This window comes from Balearica regulorum, chromosome 10 (assembly GCF_011004875.1).
Source record: "Balearica regulorum gibbericeps isolate bBalReg1 chromosome 10, bBalReg1.pri, whole genome shotgun sequence".
Taxonomy (NCBI): Eukaryota; Metazoa; Chordata; class Aves; order Gruiformes; family Gruidae; genus Balearica; species Balearica regulorum.
The window spans coordinates 10,473,187-10,492,975 of NC_046193.1; the positions used below are offsets into that span (position 1 = coordinate 10,473,187).

General features: G+C 34.3%; 1 protein-coding gene across 2 annotated transcripts in view; it reads right to left on the minus strand.

The window, feature by feature from the left end:
* Nucleotides 1–19,789, minus strand: part of DNAH12 (dynein axonemal heavy chain 12) — a 70,655-nt gene that overhangs the window by 20,838 nt on the left and 30,028 nt on the right. Inside the window, exons 31-51 of one of the 2 annotated variants that reach the window (XM_075762028.1) lie at nt 19,270–19,453; nt 17,988–18,128; nt 17,084–17,167; nt 16,812–17,000; nt 16,042–16,161; nt 15,131–15,319; nt 14,294–14,445; nt 13,436–13,574; nt 13,182–13,348; nt 11,852–12,107; nt 10,903–11,202; nt 9,379–9,557; nt 7,826–8,018; nt 7,574–7,735; nt 5,576–5,770; nt 4,637–4,770; nt 4,169–4,331; nt 3,640–3,720; nt 2,256–2,432; nt 1,330–1,461; nt 794–883 (exon numbers count right to left, since the gene is read on the minus strand). In XM_075762028.1, the coding sequence (XP_075618143.1) occupies nt 794–883; nt 1,330–1,461; nt 2,256–2,432; nt 3,640–3,720; nt 4,169–4,331; nt 4,637–4,770; nt 5,576–5,770; nt 7,574–7,735; nt 7,826–8,018; nt 9,379–9,557; nt 10,903–11,202; nt 11,852–12,107; nt 13,182–13,348; nt 13,436–13,574; nt 14,294–14,445; nt 15,131–15,319; nt 16,042–16,161; nt 16,812–17,000; nt 17,084–17,167; nt 17,988–18,128; nt 19,270–19,453 (3,427 nt within the window). The remainder of the gene's footprint in view (nt 1–793; nt 884–1,329; nt 1,462–2,255; nt 2,433–3,639; nt 3,721–4,168; nt 4,332–4,636; nt 4,771–5,575; nt 5,771–7,573; nt 7,736–7,825; nt 8,019–9,378; nt 9,558–10,902; nt 11,203–11,851; nt 12,108–13,181; nt 13,349–13,435; nt 13,575–14,293; nt 14,446–15,130; nt 15,320–16,041; nt 16,162–16,811; nt 17,001–17,083; nt 17,168–17,987; nt 18,129–19,269; nt 19,454–19,789) is intronic. The other variant, XM_075762029.1, reaches the window with a different exon arrangement.

A 19,789-nucleotide genomic window follows, 5' to 3' on the forward strand; every position in this document is an offset into this window, starting at 1 on the left:
AAAGTTATGTAGCTAGTACACTTCTGCATTGCTTGTATATCTTCTGGTACACTTAAAGTATTACACATTTTGTCAACATTCATTCAATCAAAATAATGCAATTAGAAACAGCCATTAAGAGCAGCTTAAAGTAAAGCTATTTAAAGTAGACTTCTGGAATGCTTTGTATAAAGATCTTGTAGATACAGAAAGTTTACATGGGCTTAAGTGGACTAGAGAAATGACGGAAGAAAGATTCACTGAAAGCTACTAAACACACAGAAACTACATCTAGCTTTGGAAGTCCTTCATTTAAAGTGCCAGAGGCTGGAAGAATATTTGGAGAAATTATCAGATATACTGTTCCTGCTCGTTCCAAGGCACCTACTTATGGCCATCTTTGGACACAGGATAACAGACAGGACAGAATATGTACTCTGATACAGTTTTTTTTAATGTTATTTTTAACTTTTGATGAGATACTACCTATACATTGCAAAGTTACAAACATTTGCGCACAGAAGGAAATTTCATACAAATAGAAGAGGCTGTACAGAAGCCTTAGAAATTCTGAAAGGGAATTCTAAAACCTTCTGAAATGCCACTCACAAGGCTCACCCTGAGGAAGTTTGACTTGCTTGACCACACTCACCCTATAAAGATACCCTATCATGTTGTAAAGATCCTTGGTCATTTCAGAAGTTGACTGACTTGGGACTAATGGGGCCTCTGATATAGTATTTTCTGATTTTATTTCCCTGCAAGAAAGCATCTACATGGTAAAAATTACTGAGAAATTAGATAGAAGCCTTACTGGAATATTGTCCTTGTCATACTCTTTCAAATCTTTTAAGAAATTCATGTCACCAAGCAGTTTCTTGCTCGGAGCCCAGTAATCCAAAATCTACAAAACACAGTAGGAAATATCTTTTCAAGCTTTAAAATAAACACACAAACAAAAATTGACAAATCTCTTTTAATTAAAATCTCATGCATATTTAATACTGATGACCTTGTAAATCCTTGAGATGTCAATAAAGGAGAAAGTCTATCAGATCAAACATTTCTCCCAAACCATACTTAAAGTCAAAAATCGATCAGTGTCTCTGGGAAGAGTTACATACTATCTACTATCAATATAGAAGTCAAGCAAATTAAATGTGTTCTCTTTGCACATCACAAAACTTAGAAAATTTGGAATTCTGGAAGTTTTCAGGCAAATAATGGATGGAGGATATAAATACTTCTTCCTTTAGTGGATCTTGGGTGATCTTGTTTATTGAGCAAGTGCTCTTTGTTGAGAAGAACATGAATTACACTTTTAATTGAAACTATTGTCTGCAATTTTACCTTGCCTCCACTCCCTGAAGGATCTGCAATTTTTTCCGGTTTTATGTCTTTCATGACACAGACAGCAGCCATGACAAGTTTGACACCAGACGGAGGATTTTTCATTGATTTGACAATTGATATATCAGAAGGCTAAAACAAAAAACACATTTAAAAAATTATGACAAATGTTATGCCTTTCTCACCACTAAGATAAATGAACTAAGAAAAAAGGGGAAATTAACACCATTACAAATGAACATAATTACAGGGGACTTTTAGAAGGGATGATACAATGTTAGCAAGACAATTAACAATATCCATCAATGTATCCTATGCAGGGGAAATAAAAATTAAATAAATGCTAGTAACTGTAAACCAATGATTAATTATGTTTTAAAAAGTCCAGGTCAGAATATTTTTATACACTTCTGTAAGTGTCATCTAAGACATCTCATATACTTCGTAACTCCTACTAAACTACCTCCTACTATACTAAATTCCTGCAGGACTTTCTCCACAATACTGCTTTCAGATGATGTGTAAGTCATGACAAGGACAAAACCTTTAAACCAAATATCCAGATAATTCTTAGCCATAAACAAATGCCTTGTTACACACTGGTAGTCAACATTAACTTAGCTGAAAGAGAAAATTCAGCTGATACCACTGCTGGTAACCTCAGGTTTGGGTTACTTTTCGCACAAGTGCACTTTCTTGCAAATAAACAATTTTTTAAATGCACCCTTCCCCGCTTTGTATTCTGAGTACGTGAAAAGGAAATATGCTGAACAATGACTGTACAGTTCCTTTCCTCCTTTGCTAAAATGGAAGTAATGTAACACTTTTCAAAGTCTTTTAATCTTAGTGCATTCTTTCCTAAATTAATGGAAGAGTTTCGTCATGTTAAACAACTCTTTCAAATGCTGAAGTTTAGATCAGCTTGCCTTCAAAGTGTCAAGAGCATCAAGTGCGGCCTCCAGGGCTGGGATCGCCTCTGCCAGGTCACTTTCACATTCATTTTTCAATGTCTGAGCTTCTTCAGCTTTTTCTGTTGCAATTTCTTCATCTACTTTAACAGTTTTTCTTTTCTGTTCTACTTCTGCAGATTCTATTTCTATAGTCTAAAGAAAAACACATGGGTGAGCTTCCTATTGAGCAGTGAATGATCAAATAAACTGGAATTATCTAGTAGAGCATTATGGAATACTGTAAAATATAAAGAGAAAAATGAAGTATTTCAATATTTTCATGTATTTTCAATTTATGCTAAGGGAATAATTTGTTTCTTAGCATAATACAACATCATCATGGAGTGTTAACAGCAGGTAAACTGCATGAAATCAGATTACTGTCAATAAAAGCTATTTAAAATATGTTTTAAGTTCAGGAAGCAAGAAACTCTTCAGGTTTGTGCATCAGGCTGTAATTAAAAAATGACTAGCTTTTATAGTGAGTTTTCATAGCTTCATAGTCTATAACATTGACTACTGAAATATATTTTCAGTGATGAGTCAAGCCTTCATCCAAGTACTCCCTTTTCAGTTCTACAGAAGTGACATCTAGTTTTCTTAGAGGTTTGTAAGAGTAGGTAGAAGAGATATCATTGTATCTGTAAAAACACCTACAAATCAGAAGCAAGTGCATAAAAACATCAATAAAATCTTGCTTTTTTGTGATACAACAGTAACATACGAGATAAGTGTATTTTCACAAGTCAGAAATTTCAAACACACCTATGAGATTGGTTCCTAAATCCCACTAAATTTCAGTGAAGTTAATCCTTTTTAGGATCCTTTTATAAATCAAGCGTTTAATCCCTGTGCATGCAGACAGACTGTGAAAAACTGTTCTTGTTAATTTTGTATGCTGATAAACTATTTGTGGGTTTTGCAATGTTTGACAACAATCTTGGGAAACCCAGTCTAACCATTATTAGCATGAAAGTTCCTCTAACACCCTTCAGCATGGAGCTTAGACAAGGACTATACATCCAGAGTCTGTATCTTACATGAAGAATACAATTTTCTTCCAGTTCTAATGATATAAGCATAAATAGTGGCAAGTTTCACAATACTGCAAACCCCAGTAAGCAAGAAGTGAGCTCAAAAACCTGAAATCAACTCTTATTGTCTGAAAGTCACCTATCAGCAACCTTATACAGGCATATTCTTTAGAGCCTGTCCACAATCAGCTGAGATGCTGAAGTAGAAGTACATTGTATGATTAAGATTCCTCAGTCAAAGCTAATTATTATGAAGGTGGAATTATGGATCCCAAGTATACACGTGCCTACATTAAAAAATACAAAGTTTATTTGTATAACTCTACCTTCATCATATTGGCATTATCCAATTTAGCCTCTTCCAGTTTAGGCTGCAGTTGAACTAGTTCTTGTTTCATCTCACCAACCTATATACATGCAAAAAGATCAGATAGAACTCAGAACTGCCAAGTGCAATTTCCAACAATTTCTGTAAGATCTAGATTTTACCTAATGACTAATTTATTGATTAAAGGAAATAACATTCAGTTTCAAATTAAAACACTTCAGAGACTTATTTTTATCTCATACGTACAATCTCTAATTTTAAGAGCTACGTTCACTTACAGTCACCTGTTACCACTAAGGAAAGGGAAGCTCTGTTCATATACTGCTTAGCAATACATGCCTGGAGGTCTGTGGCCTCTACCACAACTGCTATGACTGTAGGAAAGAAAAAGCAAAATACATTTCTTATAGTATACTGTTGAAGATCAAGCTAAATAAAATCTGAAGTAATGCTTTTGACTGACATCTCCAGGAAAGGACCTGCTTTTGCCAAACATTTTCAGTTCCATTTTTGTCCTAACAACTCACCTGTGATTCAGCAAAAGCTAGTTTATCTAGTCCATTCACGTATTTCTTCTTTGCTTTCAGTACAGTGTCTCGTTTCTGAGTAAGAAGTTTCCGAAACGCAGCAATAAGCTCAAGATAAGAAGTAGGAGTAACATAATTATGCCGTCCCAGACTTTGCAAGAACCTGTTAAAAAAAAAAAAAGTACTTTTAAGTTTTGTTTTCTTTTTTTAGTTTAACTATTTTTAGCAAAGTTATCTAACTGTTCAACAAATAATAGGAGTAAACAATTTTGACATTTTTATGCAGATAGTACACATTCACTTTTAATACAGAAATGAGTAGAAATGAAACTCAATCACCTACTATTTTGCTGTTTCTTCACAAAATTCAACTTCTTTGTTGCTCAATTTACTACTTTAACAGCATAATCTTTTCCTTCTTAGTATTTCTATAAATTAATGAGTTGTTTTCAAAAGAAACAGACTGACCTTACAGAGAGTGACAAAACTGAAGTATGAAAGTATTTACAGATGGGCACAACTTCCTGATGCTCACTGTCTGTGAGCTGAAGTGTTTCTAAGAATTTATTAGCCACACGTTCAAGGGCATCTTCAGGCCATGGCTGAGGGAGAAATGAGGAGGGAAGTATTTGTACAATTCAGCTGTTAGCAGACTTCATACTTAAAAAACAATTTTTACCATTCAAAACAGCAGAATGAGACACACTAGTCCCAACTATGTCCCAAGAACAATGAACTGATATTAGGGTTAGATCAGGCAGCAAGATCACTACCTATACAATGTTTTCTGGCAACTCCTAGCTGATCTTCTAGTTAAAAGCTACCTATTGCCATTCTATCCAAATATTTCTGTGTCTATGTCATCCTTTGGCAGAAAAATTAATTTATGTCAGCACCACGTCAAGCTATAGAGCTAAATGCACTTTACTGAGAGTAACACCACTTACATCAAGGATCGTTAACTACAGTAATTTTCCAAGTTTTATTCTGCTATAAAAGATCTACTGATAAACAACAGGACTTGTATTTGCTAGTCATTCCCATGATGCATGATCTGCTTAAACAGGCAGCAGAAATTATGATCATTTTACAATCACATTGAAATGGTTTCTCTAGTCCTTTAAAGCATACATGTTATGTGATAAAATGAAAAACCACCATCACCAAACCAGAAAGGTAAAATTTGTAGGAACAAAATTTCAGTTTGTTCAGTTGTAGAAATACTTGGATTGCACACCAAAGAGTTTCCAAAATATTACCAAAAATGTCTATGCTACTCTAAAATTTTGAAAACCAGGGAGTACTTCTATACAGAAGACAAAAGAAAATCTAATGGGACATGAACATACAGATTGTTAGAAAACTGAAGCAGTTTGTTGAGGAAGCAATTTAAATACTTTCACATACCTGGAACCAATCAATAGTACAGCAATTGATGAGTGAGGGAAACTGTCTCAGACGATTGCGGAAAGCATCTCCAATTGGGCTGAATGCTACCACAATATGGAGATTTTCTTTGCAGCAGTTCACAAAAAATGCAAACAAGGCCAAGGGACTGAGTTCTTCATGTTTATTGCCAGCCTGAACTATTGCACGAACACCCTTAGGAATAATAAATAGGATAAAAGCTGTTACATAATTTCTCATTAAGCACTTCCAAGGTCTTATGGCAATCCTGTTAATGATAGCATCAACATGAAATAAAAAAAAATTATTGATAAATGAAACAGATAGAATAAACTACAAAACCAGAACTAGTAGTAAATAATATTTGAGAATAGGATTATGATATTTATCCATGACCTTGATGACTCATTCTAGAAATGATCATTTGCTGCTGTGAGCAACTAAGAATACATCAGAACAAAACCTAAGTCCATCCCAAGAGGAGTTCTGGATGGCTAAGACACACTAAAGATGAGAGAGAGGGTTAAGACACATTCTGAAAAAATCAGAATTCATAATTAGCTCCCTCACACTTTAAGTGATATATAAGTCCCCTAAACAATATTTCAAGACATTAACTAAGAACTTTTCTAGCTTTAATATTATACTAAAATATGCTGTATTTACCTAATTGGAGAGGTAATCATACTGGAAATCATATTCCATTCATTCATTTACCAAAACCAATAATCTCCCAAAACAAGAAGAAAGGTCTAGATTTGAAACTAAAGACTACTTCATAAAGGTATTATTATCCTCAATTAATTAACAATCCATGAAACACTGACTATAAATCCCTAAAACTCAAATTATTCTTCCACAAAATCACATATGCTTTACATAATCCCACAATTAAAATAAATTACAAAGATTAGTTTAGTAGCAATAGACTAAAAGTAGAAATATTTTGATGGATCAAATTTAAATGAGTAAAAACCAACTTTGCTCCAGTTAGTATATTATGGAGAGCTACCAAGTTCTAGCAGACATCAATTGAATATGGTCATACAAACTGTAAAACTGTAAGAGAGTCATATTATCTTAATATTATTATTATATACCTTGCAAGAATGAAACAGTAACAGAGAAAGATAATTACAATTATAATCTAACTTCTTTGCAAAATACATGGAATGCAGGTATCAACATGCTCCATAACTTAAGCACAAGAAAAAACAACACAGTAACATTTATCAAGTGATACAGCTATTTCAATAAAGAATATTTGTGTATGTACTAAGAACTGCTTTGAATGTCTAACTAGAAGCATGCCCAGGTAATTTATTAGTAAACATACCACAGAGATATGAAGACAGCACAGCATACAGTTCCAAATATTGTTAGCTAACATTAAGTTTCCAAATTCATGTATACAAAGATTGATGCCCCTCCCTTCCAACTGGTAACTGCTATTTTGAAAATCCACACCTGATTTTATAGTTAGAAATTTTTAAAAAATTACCAAAGTGCATTGCGTCTTTATTTCTGAGCCTGAATTCATGGATCACCCATCCCCAATTTCTCTACAAGTAGAAATGTCACAACTATGAAATTCTGTCTAACAATGCCCTAGTGCCCTAGACAGCAAGAATCTGTTGATAAAGGCAGGCTGTGTTTTCTCAAAAAATGTCTTTGTCAATGATCAATGAAAACATTCTGATGTACATTCTTCTTCTGCACAATACACTGCAAAATATAACTATGGCCACAGGGCATTTCTAAACAATAAAGGTTCCCTACGTGCACAACTTAATGTGTTTGTGAACAGAATGCCAGGTCAGAATTAAAGCTAGTAGTAGGCATAAGCTACTCCTTAAGTTTACTAATAACTGGCTGATTTATTTAAAGTCTCAAAAAAAGTTGCAGAATTAAGTGCATATACCCAAAAGCCACGCTTTACACTGAAATGACAAAATAGCTTAAAAGGTAGGTGACATTAAAGAGAATTTCTAACCATACCTCTATAATTTCTTGTTTTTCATCTGCTGCAAAAAGATTGGGTACCTCCCCAGTGTTGAGGACACTGTCAACATCTTCTAAAAAGCTTTCTTCTTTAATTTGTGCATCTGTGATTATAAATACAGTTTTCAAGCCTTTTACACCTGTGTTCTTCAGAAGACTCTAAAAATGCAAGACAGTTAAAATATTGTACATTCCAAAACATCCTTCCTCAAAATTAAGTCAAAGCACAGACAGGTTATTAATACTCACTTTCAGATCTTCTCTCCACTCATTTGTACCATAGGTCTTAGAAATCTCTGGTTGAAAAACACACATTTTTGCCATGAATGCTGCCAGACGAGTCAAAGACTGACGTCCACTTCCTCCCATTCCAACCAACAAAGCATTACCTCCTGGCTGCTTCAGAATACGGCTTATACGGGACAAATGTTCCAACATATACCTATATTTGAAATGTTCTGATTACCAGAATGGCAGAAGTACATATACATTTATGCATCTATAAATCTGTAAAACAAGTACATAGGTAGCATGTCCAAAACAAATTCCTGAAGGCAGGGTGGGGAGAGGAAGAAAGGGAGTGGGTATGCACCACAAAATAAAACTCACAACTCTTCTATTACACAAATTTAGCTAAATGAGAAATGACTACAAATTACTGAAAGGAATGGGCAGTGGATAATGGTGTCGAAGAAAAAGAAAACCAACAGAAATTCTCTACTTCTAAATCATAACAGTATTATCAGTTTTAACTTGAAGTCTAACAGTTTAAATACTTTTTAAAGGCACAACTGGGGAAAAATGGGTTAAACCAACAAACTTCTTTTAACCTCAAAAAAAGGTTAAAGCATTTCAAAGAAGAAAAATTCCTGTTTATTTTGATTGGTTAGAAAAATAAAGGAGTCAAATCCAGATGTTATCCAAGAGATTGGACACTAAGGCTACAGTCAGACATGCTCTCCAGGCTGCTATGCAGTAACTGGGATATTGCTTCTACACTCAGGAAGTGGCCTCTGATCAGAGGCTGCCAGCTCTTCAAACTCCCAGCATAGTTGTATATACAGTTACTCATAATCCAGCTTGTCAAAATGACCTAGACTGAAATAAGCTGCTATTAGAAGTGTTTAAACTAACCCTAATCACCTTCACGAAGCATCTACGCGTCAAGTTACACTGGCAAATATGAAAAGGCAGTAATCTCTAGCAATAAGGACGAGGAAGGAGTTGTGACCTCCTAATCTGTCTCAGTTGTAGCTCTGCCCGATCACTAAATAAGGTAACAATAGCAGCCTCCAGGGACTAAAATTTCACAGGATTAGCTGCAGCACCAGGCTGGGTACATGCCCCAACGTGGGGCATGGCTGTGCTCTATAATAACAGAGCAGACAGACAGCTACGGTTGTGCTGTATCTCACTCTGCACCTCGCAACCTTAGAATCCTTGTCCTTGGCGAAATGAAAGTCCTGTGGCTGCAGGCAAAACTGACATCCATCTTCATGAGTAACAGAGGCCTAGTAGAAATAGAGCACCCACTTGATACGGTGCACAATGTTTCTTTAACATCCAAAGAATATATTCAAAGTCCCTGAGGAGAAAAACTTGTCATTATTTACTTTTGGATAGCAAAAGCAGAGGCATAAGAAAAAAATCAGTTCACTGCCATCGAAAAAAAGTGTAACACCACAAACACTTTTGTGGATGCATAAAGGGGAGGAGATGTACAAAAAACACATCCCACAAAATTGTATATACCAAATTATCAACTACTGCTTAAAGCTCTTAATAATACAGATCGTATGCACCTGAAAACTACAAGGTTCATTCTTGATTTATGGATTTGATTGTATTCATCCAGACACTGCTCCACGACATCACCAAACAGCTGAATGCTTGGAATTTCAACATAAAGTCTTTCATCTCCCTCAAGTTCTGGAATCATGTAGTCACCAAAAAACAAACTTCTCATGTTTTCTTCTGTTACCTAGGATAAATATTCAACAAATTACAAAGTCAAGTTTAATATTTAATAAACACATTCCTCACTGGAATTTTAGAAAACAAAGAAGAATTTAGACAAATACTCAAGACACAAGAACAAGCATTCTGAAATATTTGGACTCACAGACAACACCTACCTCAAAATTCTCTATTTCCTGTATTAAACAAAATACTTATTCTTAATTTGTTCTTGGAACACAATTGGCTCAAATAGCTTTTAACAGTCTCATAATCATGACCTTCAGATTGTACCAAATGCAGATGTATGTTTAGTAATTTTCAATATGCTATGAAATGGATAACTAAGACCATGAAGTTATTTCTTCTATACATCAATGAAATGACAGGGGAAGAAAAAAAGAAAAACAGAAAAAAGGAAGACAAGGCATACAGTATTTCATGATTATACATTTTAAATACTAAAACTTCATAACAGTTACAGAATGCTGTTTACCACACAGTAACTCAGTGAAAGGCTAAATTTAAAAAGGGAATGTTTCTTTATCCTGTAAATCAGGTCTCTGGAAGTCCATTTAAGAGTATTCATACTTGTAGTTCTCCTTGCAGGCACAGCACCATGCACAGATCCCAGCTACTGTTGTGGTAGTGATTTACAAATTACTCTGGTTGGTTGTGTTATCTCCCATTGCCCAAATATTCAGTATGTTATCTGAATATTTTCTTGGAGTTACATCTCCAAGAAAAGATGTGACAGAATTTTGTTGAAAAGTTGCTCTGCTGACCTACTGATTATTGGATGCTTTATTTCTATGTGCAGACACCTAGGAGCTTAATAAAACTCTATGCTTGATAAATTAAATCTCATAAGATATAAATACCCAGGGAGGTTTGGGTAAATATGAAAAAGTGTAGCATTATTTTTTTCATTGAATAAGAAACAAGTTTTTGTTTCACTATCAGATACACAAAATTCTTTTATAGAAAAGTAGTAAGTTTACCCACATTTTAAATCAAGTATTTTTTGAAAAGGATGTTTACATTATAGAATCATAGAATGGTTTGGGTTGGAAGGGACCTCAAAGAACGTCTAGTCCAACCTCCCTGCCATGGGCAGGGGCACCCTCCACTAGACCATGTTGCCCAAAGCGTCATCCAATCTGGCCTTGAACTCTTCCAGGGATGAGGCCTCCACAGCCTCTCTGGACAACCTGTTCCAGTGCCTCACCACCCTCACAAGGAAGAATTTCTTCCTAACATCTAATCTAAATGTACCCTCTTTTAGTTTAGACCCTGTGATTGAGAAAATTTCTAGTCCTAAATTTATAATGAAAGCAATTGTTTTGCAACAGGTTAAACATGATACTCACAGATGTGCTTCCTTGCTTCAGGTGTGCAAAAACTGAATCAAATGCCTCTTTGAAATGTTCTTTCACAATATCTTTCATTAAATTGAACAACCAGGCCCTATCATTGTCTTCCACTAGACGATCATAGAAGACACGAAATACCTCATGTACAAACAGTCGAATCATTACATGTTTGCTTTCAATTGATTGTCTCTTAATGAGCAAGCAGCCATGGATAACACGTGAAAAGTCACGCAGGTTGAACGTATAATGAGATTTGGCTGGTGTGGGCAAAAGATTTTTGATGGCTTTCTTATACACCTTAAGATAATAACAACAACAAAGAACAAAATCAACAAAACAGTAACACCGACTACATTATTATAATAAATCTTAAATGTCTTCTAAAACTGTGTTTATCCAAGAAAAACATTTCACACTCAATAAATTCTAATAATGTCTAAAGATTCCTACATCCTCTGAATATATCAGATGCCTTCAAATCACTAGTAGCTGCTACTATTATTTTTGCAAAACTTGCAAATTACTTTTTTTGTTTGTTTGTTTGTTTTGGAAGGATTAATTGAAACTTCAAAAGAATTTCTAGTGGCAGTAGTCAATCAGTCTTGTGATTCATACATTGAATGTATTGTCTAACAATACTTCTGAAGTACCAGCTCTGCAAGTCCTTGCAATGAGATAGATTTGTCCTTGGCTATAAGCAGAACTAACAAATTCAAAGACAATTTTCCTAGAATAAGAAGGTCACTGCAACAATAAAACTAGGACAATTTTGTCAAAGCAGATTAGGCTGTATGTTAACATACAAACAAAATATCTAAGTAATACAAAATATCTAAAAAACTCAAAAATATCTAAAATCTCTACTTCACCAATTAAAATATTACAGTGCCAGTGGAACTTTACTGAACAAATTAAAGGAACTTCCATTAAGGTATTTGCCTCTTACCTCTAAAGTGGCAGTGACAATTTGACTTCCAATTGTGAAGAACTCAGAAGAAAATTCACTGGTCCGTAGGTAGAAAGCTACTACAGTAGAGAAGATGCGGACCATTGTTTCATCACTAAAAGAATTAATAGTGCAAATGTTGAAGTGTCGCAAAAATCGAGGAGTAACAGGATTCCTCCCACCACCTGGAGGCCCCATAGCAGCAAGTAACTGTACATCAACAAGTGTAATTTTGGATGTGTCCTTTAAATCGTACCTTCAAAATAAATTGCAATGTGACATTTAGATATTTACAGATATAACACATTTGTTACAGCTTAGATGCATCTATATTACAGAGTACTATCTGCATGAGTAACATATGTACTTAAAAATATATTACATACATTTTTCATATTTTTTTTTTAAAGAAACAAACAAACCCCCAGGAACCCAAAAAACCCGAGAACAACTAGCCTTACAACTATGCCCCAGTTAATCTCAACACATTATGCTGGCCTGAAAGATTATTTGTTTAAACTGGATTACATAAAACCTGACAGGAAATTTTGAGATAAATATTTAAAACTGTAATGTGGCAAGATAGATTATCTCTATTCAAGAGCAACAGATATTTGAGCCTAGAATCACAGAAGTAGCAGTATTTGAGAGGTGCCTGGAATCACAGAATAATTCAGGCTGGAAGGGACCTCAGGAGACCACGTGTTCCAATCTTCCAACGTAAGCAGAGCCAAAAACTTCAAAAGCAGGGAAGACCTTTAGCTTATTTTTCTTCATGCCTATTACCAGATCTGATTTCATTGTTATTTTAAAAAATTATTTCAAAATGTTGTTAAAAATGTATTTGTGATCTCGGATGACAGTAAAAAACAATGCAATGAGTAAAATAAAAAGTTTTATATAATTGCATATATATCTATACACACACACAAATATATATGCAATTGCCAGTTCACTCTGAGGAGGAAAGAGAAAGGAAAGAAACAAGAAATTGCACTGCAAAAAAAAAACAATGAAAAATGCAGACATAAAAAAATCCAGGTGTAAAAGAATGATTGTATTTATATATACAAATACTGCTGAAGTTCAGCAATAAGAACTTCTAAAAACCCAAAACCAATCTGATGATCAATTTCCTAAATTGAAAAGTCACTAAAAGAGCAACACAGAAGTTGCTTCAACTGTAAATAATACATTTTCATATAAACTAAAGCTATCTTAACATTTACAAAGCACTTTAGAAAGTTTTGAAAGTAAAATTCAAGTAAATAATAATTACAACAGGAAATGCAGCAACAAAATGTTTCAAATAATTATTTCAAATAATTACCAAAATCCATGGTCGAAGAACTGTCTTAAAAGTTCTATAGGAGGCTGTGCACCATACTTCTCCAAAGCAGGCATATTCATATCATCTACAAAAATAATGCACTTTTTTCCCACTGGAGGGCCAAAGACTCCTTTGCGCCTCTTGTCCAGCCTGGCCATAATAATGTTCTATAATGCAGACAGGAATATTCAAAACATAGATTAAACGTTGATATATGTTATCTTTATGAAACATAAGTTATCTGTTCTACTAACCTGGGTCTGATTGGCACTGGTTCGAGCTGAAAAATTAATGAAGAAGGGAAAGTAGTGCTCCTTTTCCAAGTTGTTCATTAACTTGTCCTTGACATACACAGATTTCCCAGTACCTGTTGGTCCCACTAAAAGCAGCGGTCTTCACAAAGAAAGAAAGAAGGCATACAGACTGCAGAAATCTAACAAACTATAAACTAATTGCAATTAGAAGTCAAAGGTTTTACTAACTCATCCTGCTTGTTCTACCTCTAAAAATCTTACACGCCTTAAGAAGAAACTAAAATGTTTTAACCTATTCGTATAACCCTCTCATAATTTTATTCTGCTCCTACCAATAAGACAAAGGGGACAAAGAGAAAGAGACATTTCTTATTCCCTCGTTCTACTGGCTTTGGAGTATGTATGAACATATATGGGAGTTAAATTTCTCCTGAAAGGTCTTGCAGTAGTTTAAACTTCATAAAACTTTCACCCTTGAAATTTAACCTGAGGCTGTTTTATATTTCATTCTCTTGTATGATTTGACCATAGCTAACATAACTGATTTTGATATGACTAATTAAAGAAAAAAAAATTTTCATTACCAAAGAAGAAAGAGGGTACAAAACCCCTTTGAGTTGTCATAAGAGACATCATCAGAATGAGGATACTAAAACTGGATTATAATAAGGCTTCATTAAAGAAACAAAACCAGACTTTAAAGCAGCAACTTGTATTGTTTGTAGCAAATGTCTGTTTTAAACAGACCAAGCAAACTTTGAGGGCTTGACAAAAACAATTAAGTCAATGGAAAGAATAAGAGATATTTCTACCTACAATGAACATTTCAGAAATTTGCACTGAAGTGATGTAACTTACTTTCCATGGGTAATGAATAGCTCTATTAAATAAGTATATCGGACTGTATCCATAGTTGGGACTATAATATCTTGAATCTTCATGTTTTTATCACTGTAATTAATATTTTTAATAAATCCATTCCAATGAACCCAACATCCTCTGCCTTTCAGCTAGAAAGAAATGCAGATGTAAACCAGAATGGTGTTACTTCTATACATATGGAAGGCTTTCTCTACTACTTCACGTTTGAAAAATGAAAATAATGAATTTTAATAAATTAATGAATATTAAATGTTTCAGAAGTTCATATATTTAGTTTGCTTTATCTCACTAATAGAATGTTCATTCCTAAGCTTAGAATCCTTTAAGGATTTTGTTTAGCCAAAACAAACAAATAAAAACATACAAAAACCCAACAGAAGGACATATGCAAAAATTAAAAAGTGCAATTATAATCTAACATTTCTAATGGATACTATAAACAAAATTGTAATATAAACAAACTGCCTATGGGCTCAATATTCTGCCTTGTTTTTAGACAGTCCACATCTTTCGTTCTATACAAAACCAGATTTGAGTCCATCAGCTGAGCGTTAGCTACAGAGTAACTATAATGTGGCAATATTATTAATATAACTGATGTGTACACCTTTGTACTTTCTAAAAAAATTTGGTCAGCACATTAATATTCAAAAAAGAAAAATAAATGAAAAATGCACTGTGAGATTTAATCCAACACCAACACTCTACATCATCAACAAGCTTTGTACAGTAAAAATATCCATATAGCTGTATTTTCCTTCCATTCACACTGTAAGAATCTACTTCAGTCAATGCAGAAGCAATCAATCATACCTCATACATGTAGTCATAGACCAAGCCTTTCTCTTCAAAGGGACACTCCCATTTTCCTACACTTGTTGGTGCAGGATTTATTCCAGATTTCCCAGCCAAAGTTTCCCTCAAGAAATTATCAAAAACTATCCTGCTGTCACCATCACAAGTTCCACCAATGGACCAGACTGTGGCAAAAGCAAAGCAACCCTGCAAGGGCAAAAAGATGAATAACTGTCTAAAAAGTAGACATATTGTATGAACCTTGTACAGTCTGATTAACAAACATAATTCTGAAAAATACTGTTAAGCGGATAGGTGTTAGAAGTTACCCTTGAATAGCCCTGGTCTAAAGAGATTTAATAAAAATCACTGACAAAAGCATTATGTATATATGACAAAGCCTGAGAACAGTTCAATCATGTGGTCTCAGGATTTTCTAATTGCAAACCAGGATCTAGGAATTTTCTAATTCAATTTTAAGTAAATACTTTTACATTCCATTTTTCTTCAGTTTTTCATAAGAACAGTCATATAAGGTCAGACAGAGCGTCCAACTAATATAACTCTCAGAAAACACTCTTCCCAAGGAAATTTTGATCAAACAGGCCAATCGGTATTACATTCCTTTAAGCGAAACAAGACACTTTGCTTTAGCTAATTACTCCGTTAGTTAAAAAGCACATTTAACAAAAACACTATTTATCCCAGTTAATTGGAAAAATAGTAAAATATTTAATCATATTTGTTACTTGTAAGACTTGTGTCTCATCTGGGCATCTCCAAAGTTTGGGAGGGGAGAGAGCAAGGAGGTAGCAAACTTGTTTTATGTATCTTATCCCAAATTAAAGTTGTTTTTATTAGTCCAATTATTTTTGAAGATCAGCATATGCAGAAACAGATATATATTTTTCTACAGGTTAAAAACCAACCATAATCCATGCACGGATGTTTCTGTTGGTGGGGTCTTCTTGCACAGTTTGACAAATCAACATTTCAAAAAGCCGTGTAAGAGCTACTACAACATTGGTATTGCTTGTAGGTACCAGCTCCTAAGAGATACAAAAGGATGGGTATTATACTCTACGTGTTCAGTTAGTTCATCTTTTGGAGCTAAAATACTAAAATAATCAGATAATTAGCTAGTTCTGAACAAATATTTGAAGACAATGTTTACATTGATTTTTATTCAAAAGATCATTTGCCCTCCTCTATCCTTGAAACATCAAGATATTTAGCTTGTTAGCTGTGTTCATGGCTATCATGTGACCACTACAATCATACATCTTAAAACAAAAACTTCCACGGAAGTAACTACAGCAATACACAAGCAAAAGCCTAAGCACCGTATCACACAGAGTTTGCAAGGAACTACATGTACTTCCCTATTCAACATGACATCTTTAAAGAAATAAAAAAATCTAAAAAATTCTCTTGGGAAGACTTTCCACTCAGTGCTTTAAATACTTTATTTTTTAAAAGAACAAGGTGAAAACTGTGATCAAGTTATTATACAAGTCTTATCTAACATTCTCATTTTAACTTTCCAAACTGGACCCAAGAGTTGCCCCTCTCAAAACAACAGGGGGCTGCTGCATATTGATTCCAATTGTGCTTGTCATGAGAGAACAGTCCCTCTCTACCAAGGTAACAGAACAGAAATGGCTACCTAGCTACTGCAGAAAAAAATGGCAAAAAATACCTTGCACTGTTTCTGACGGAGTCTTAATGCTGGTGGTATTAACCAATCAAAAAGTCCCTGCAGAAGATCTTGATGTCCCTTTAAGTTAAGAGGTTCAGGTAGCTTACTCAACCAAGAGGTAACAAGCGGTCTCCAGCCCAGTTGAGAAGGTTCCAAATAAATCATGCCACAACGACTGACTGTAGCAGGCTAAGGAAAAAATGTAAACTCATGTTATTATACATTTAATATAATGAACTTTGTTTTATACTTTCATTAAATACAAAACTTACTGATGCCTGGGAAAGATCCATTGTTTCAAAAATAAGAGTCATCTGAAGGGACATTTGGATGATTTCCCCACTCATCAAACAAAGCTTTAATAATAATAAAAAAGAATAATCACAAGCAAGATTAGAAAAAAATTGACTTGTAAATTACACTTCCTATCATAGGAGAGTTCTATATGAAAATCAGCAAAACGAAGTATAACCAAACGCAAGGTCAACCACATAAAATGTTTTATCACTTGGAGCAATAGGAGTTTTTTTCAAGCTTTAGCTAAATTCTTCACTTAAACCATAGTACTCCATATTATCCTAGCAGTAGGTTCATTACAGGTAACAATCTATCTTGCGTGTGACAGGATAAAGAAAAGACAGCAAGCAGAGAGGAGAAAGGATATCTGCTGCTATTGCTGCTAATACCGAAGCATTCCAGCTAGAGAGCCACTATTCCTACTTATTAAAATAAAAGTCCAGTTCGAGTATTTTGACACACTATCATCCAGAACTTATATAACCCTTTGTGTCTTGGGATTGTCTTTAAACGTAAGTGCTTAAGTTTGTGCAATTACTGAAACTGTGGGATTTACATTAAATATAATTAAGTCTATTTTTTAAATTTAAATTTCAATTATTTATGTTACAAACTTACAATATGGCATTAAATAAATACTATATATTTAATGTCTTACAGCAATGAGTTGATTCTGTGATTACAATTCCAATAAATTAAAAAAAAAACCCAACCACAAAAAAATTCAAAAAAGCTTACAACTTATTACCAAAGCCATCCTGCACTTGTTTTTTTTCAAAAGCTAGGCACTACTGTTTGCATTTGTTGTTTTATATGTAGAAGAATACTTTCAAAATGTCACATTATTTTATTTAGGCATTTCTTTCCACTGACTGATACCTTTTTGTTGTCATCCAGAACTGTGTTCATGCTTTCTATCCACAGAGTATCAACTGGGCCATCAAAGATAACCCATTTGCGTTCAGGAGTCTCAGATAATGCAAATTCTCTGAAAGTATTAGCAATTATACCATCTGTCCACTAGAGGAGGAGAAAGTAGGAATGACGAGTAAGACATAGTATATATAGTTCAATTCAAACTACAAGTAACAGCAAAACATTCCATTTCCTTTCCATTATTCCTCTCTTAGCATTATTCTTTTCTTGTTCTGCAGAGAGCAGGACATAACTTTGCTGTTTCACTGAGGGTCATGCAACATCAGCAAGTTTTAAAATAGTGGTTTTTTCACTTTAAAAAAATGTTATAACAAGCAGAAGACTGGCAATTCAATTTACAGAAACGTAGAAGTACTTCTGCTCTGTCTTGTATCTGTTTCTCCCCGGAGTCACCCTAAGTTTCACTATTTCACATTCACTTCTTCATATTGTTTCTTCTCCAAACCTAAGTTTCACACTTGGGGACCCTTGAGTTCATAGGTTTTGCTAGATACGTTTTTGCATTACTTTGATTATACTGGTTAGGAATAGATAGAGAAATTAATACAGTTAAGTTTGGTAAGATTTCCTAGCATGGATGCAACTATATTAGCACAACGACACTCAGAACAGTATTGCTTTTTTTTTTCATATTTAAACCTATACAACTGCATACACACTTGGTACTGCATTTTTTTTATACACTAATTTAAAACAAGCCATAAAAGTATTAGTTAAAATAAAATAAAAATTACAATTGTGTTCAAATCATAAAATCATTAATTCAGTGGTTTACAATCCAGAATAATGGAAGTTTGACACATACAAGAAAAGGGAAGGGGGGAAAAAAAAAAAAAAGCAAGCATTAGAAATATTACAAAGCAGAAAAACCAGACAGGATTATTAGCTCCTCGTCTTGAGCCCATACTGGTATGTTTTGCTTCTTTTTTTCTTACAACCACACCAGTAATTTAATTTACAGCACAGCCCTATAAGCACTGTCTGGAATGCAGGGAACAGATGAAGAAATGCTGTCTGGAATTGGGACTTAAAAACTAGAAGCAGGAGCCTGGTAAATTGCCTTTCCTGCCCCTGCAAATGACTGTGGAATGACACCATGAGTTAACCTGAAGTTAGAACACACAGAAGTGCACTCATACAAATCCCCTGAAAGCCACAGCAGGTGAGAGAAAGAAACAGATAAAGATAAGCAATTACTAGACACTGTTTTTAAAATATGTATTACCTCATGGGATATCACATCAAACTGCCCAAAAAGCTGACCCATAGTGATTGATTTTGGATTCACAGTTCTAAAAATTACTTTTTCTTCTTCACCATAACCACGCTCTTTCATAAGAGACAGTGTATCTGCCAACACGTGTAGAACTTTGGTCTTCCCAGAAAAGGATTCCCCTACCAGCATAAAGCTGTTAGACGGGAAAAAAAAAAACCACTATTAATAAATTTGTCTTGCAATTTAGACTTTTACAGACCACACAACAGCCAACAACATCATCCATAGGCTTAAAGCTGATTTTCACCTAATTTTCAAAAAGCAGAGCAAGTAAATCTGGTTGTATATAGGAAACATCATTTAGGCAAAACCAGTTTATTTGCACATCCAAATCTGATGGCACAGACACTGTTGTCCTCTAAAACACAGATTTACCACCACACTAATTCATTTATTTGCTGAGCCAAAGATTACTTTCTAGTTTCTTTTCTGACTAGACAGAGTTTATAACAAAGTTCTGGAAGAACAC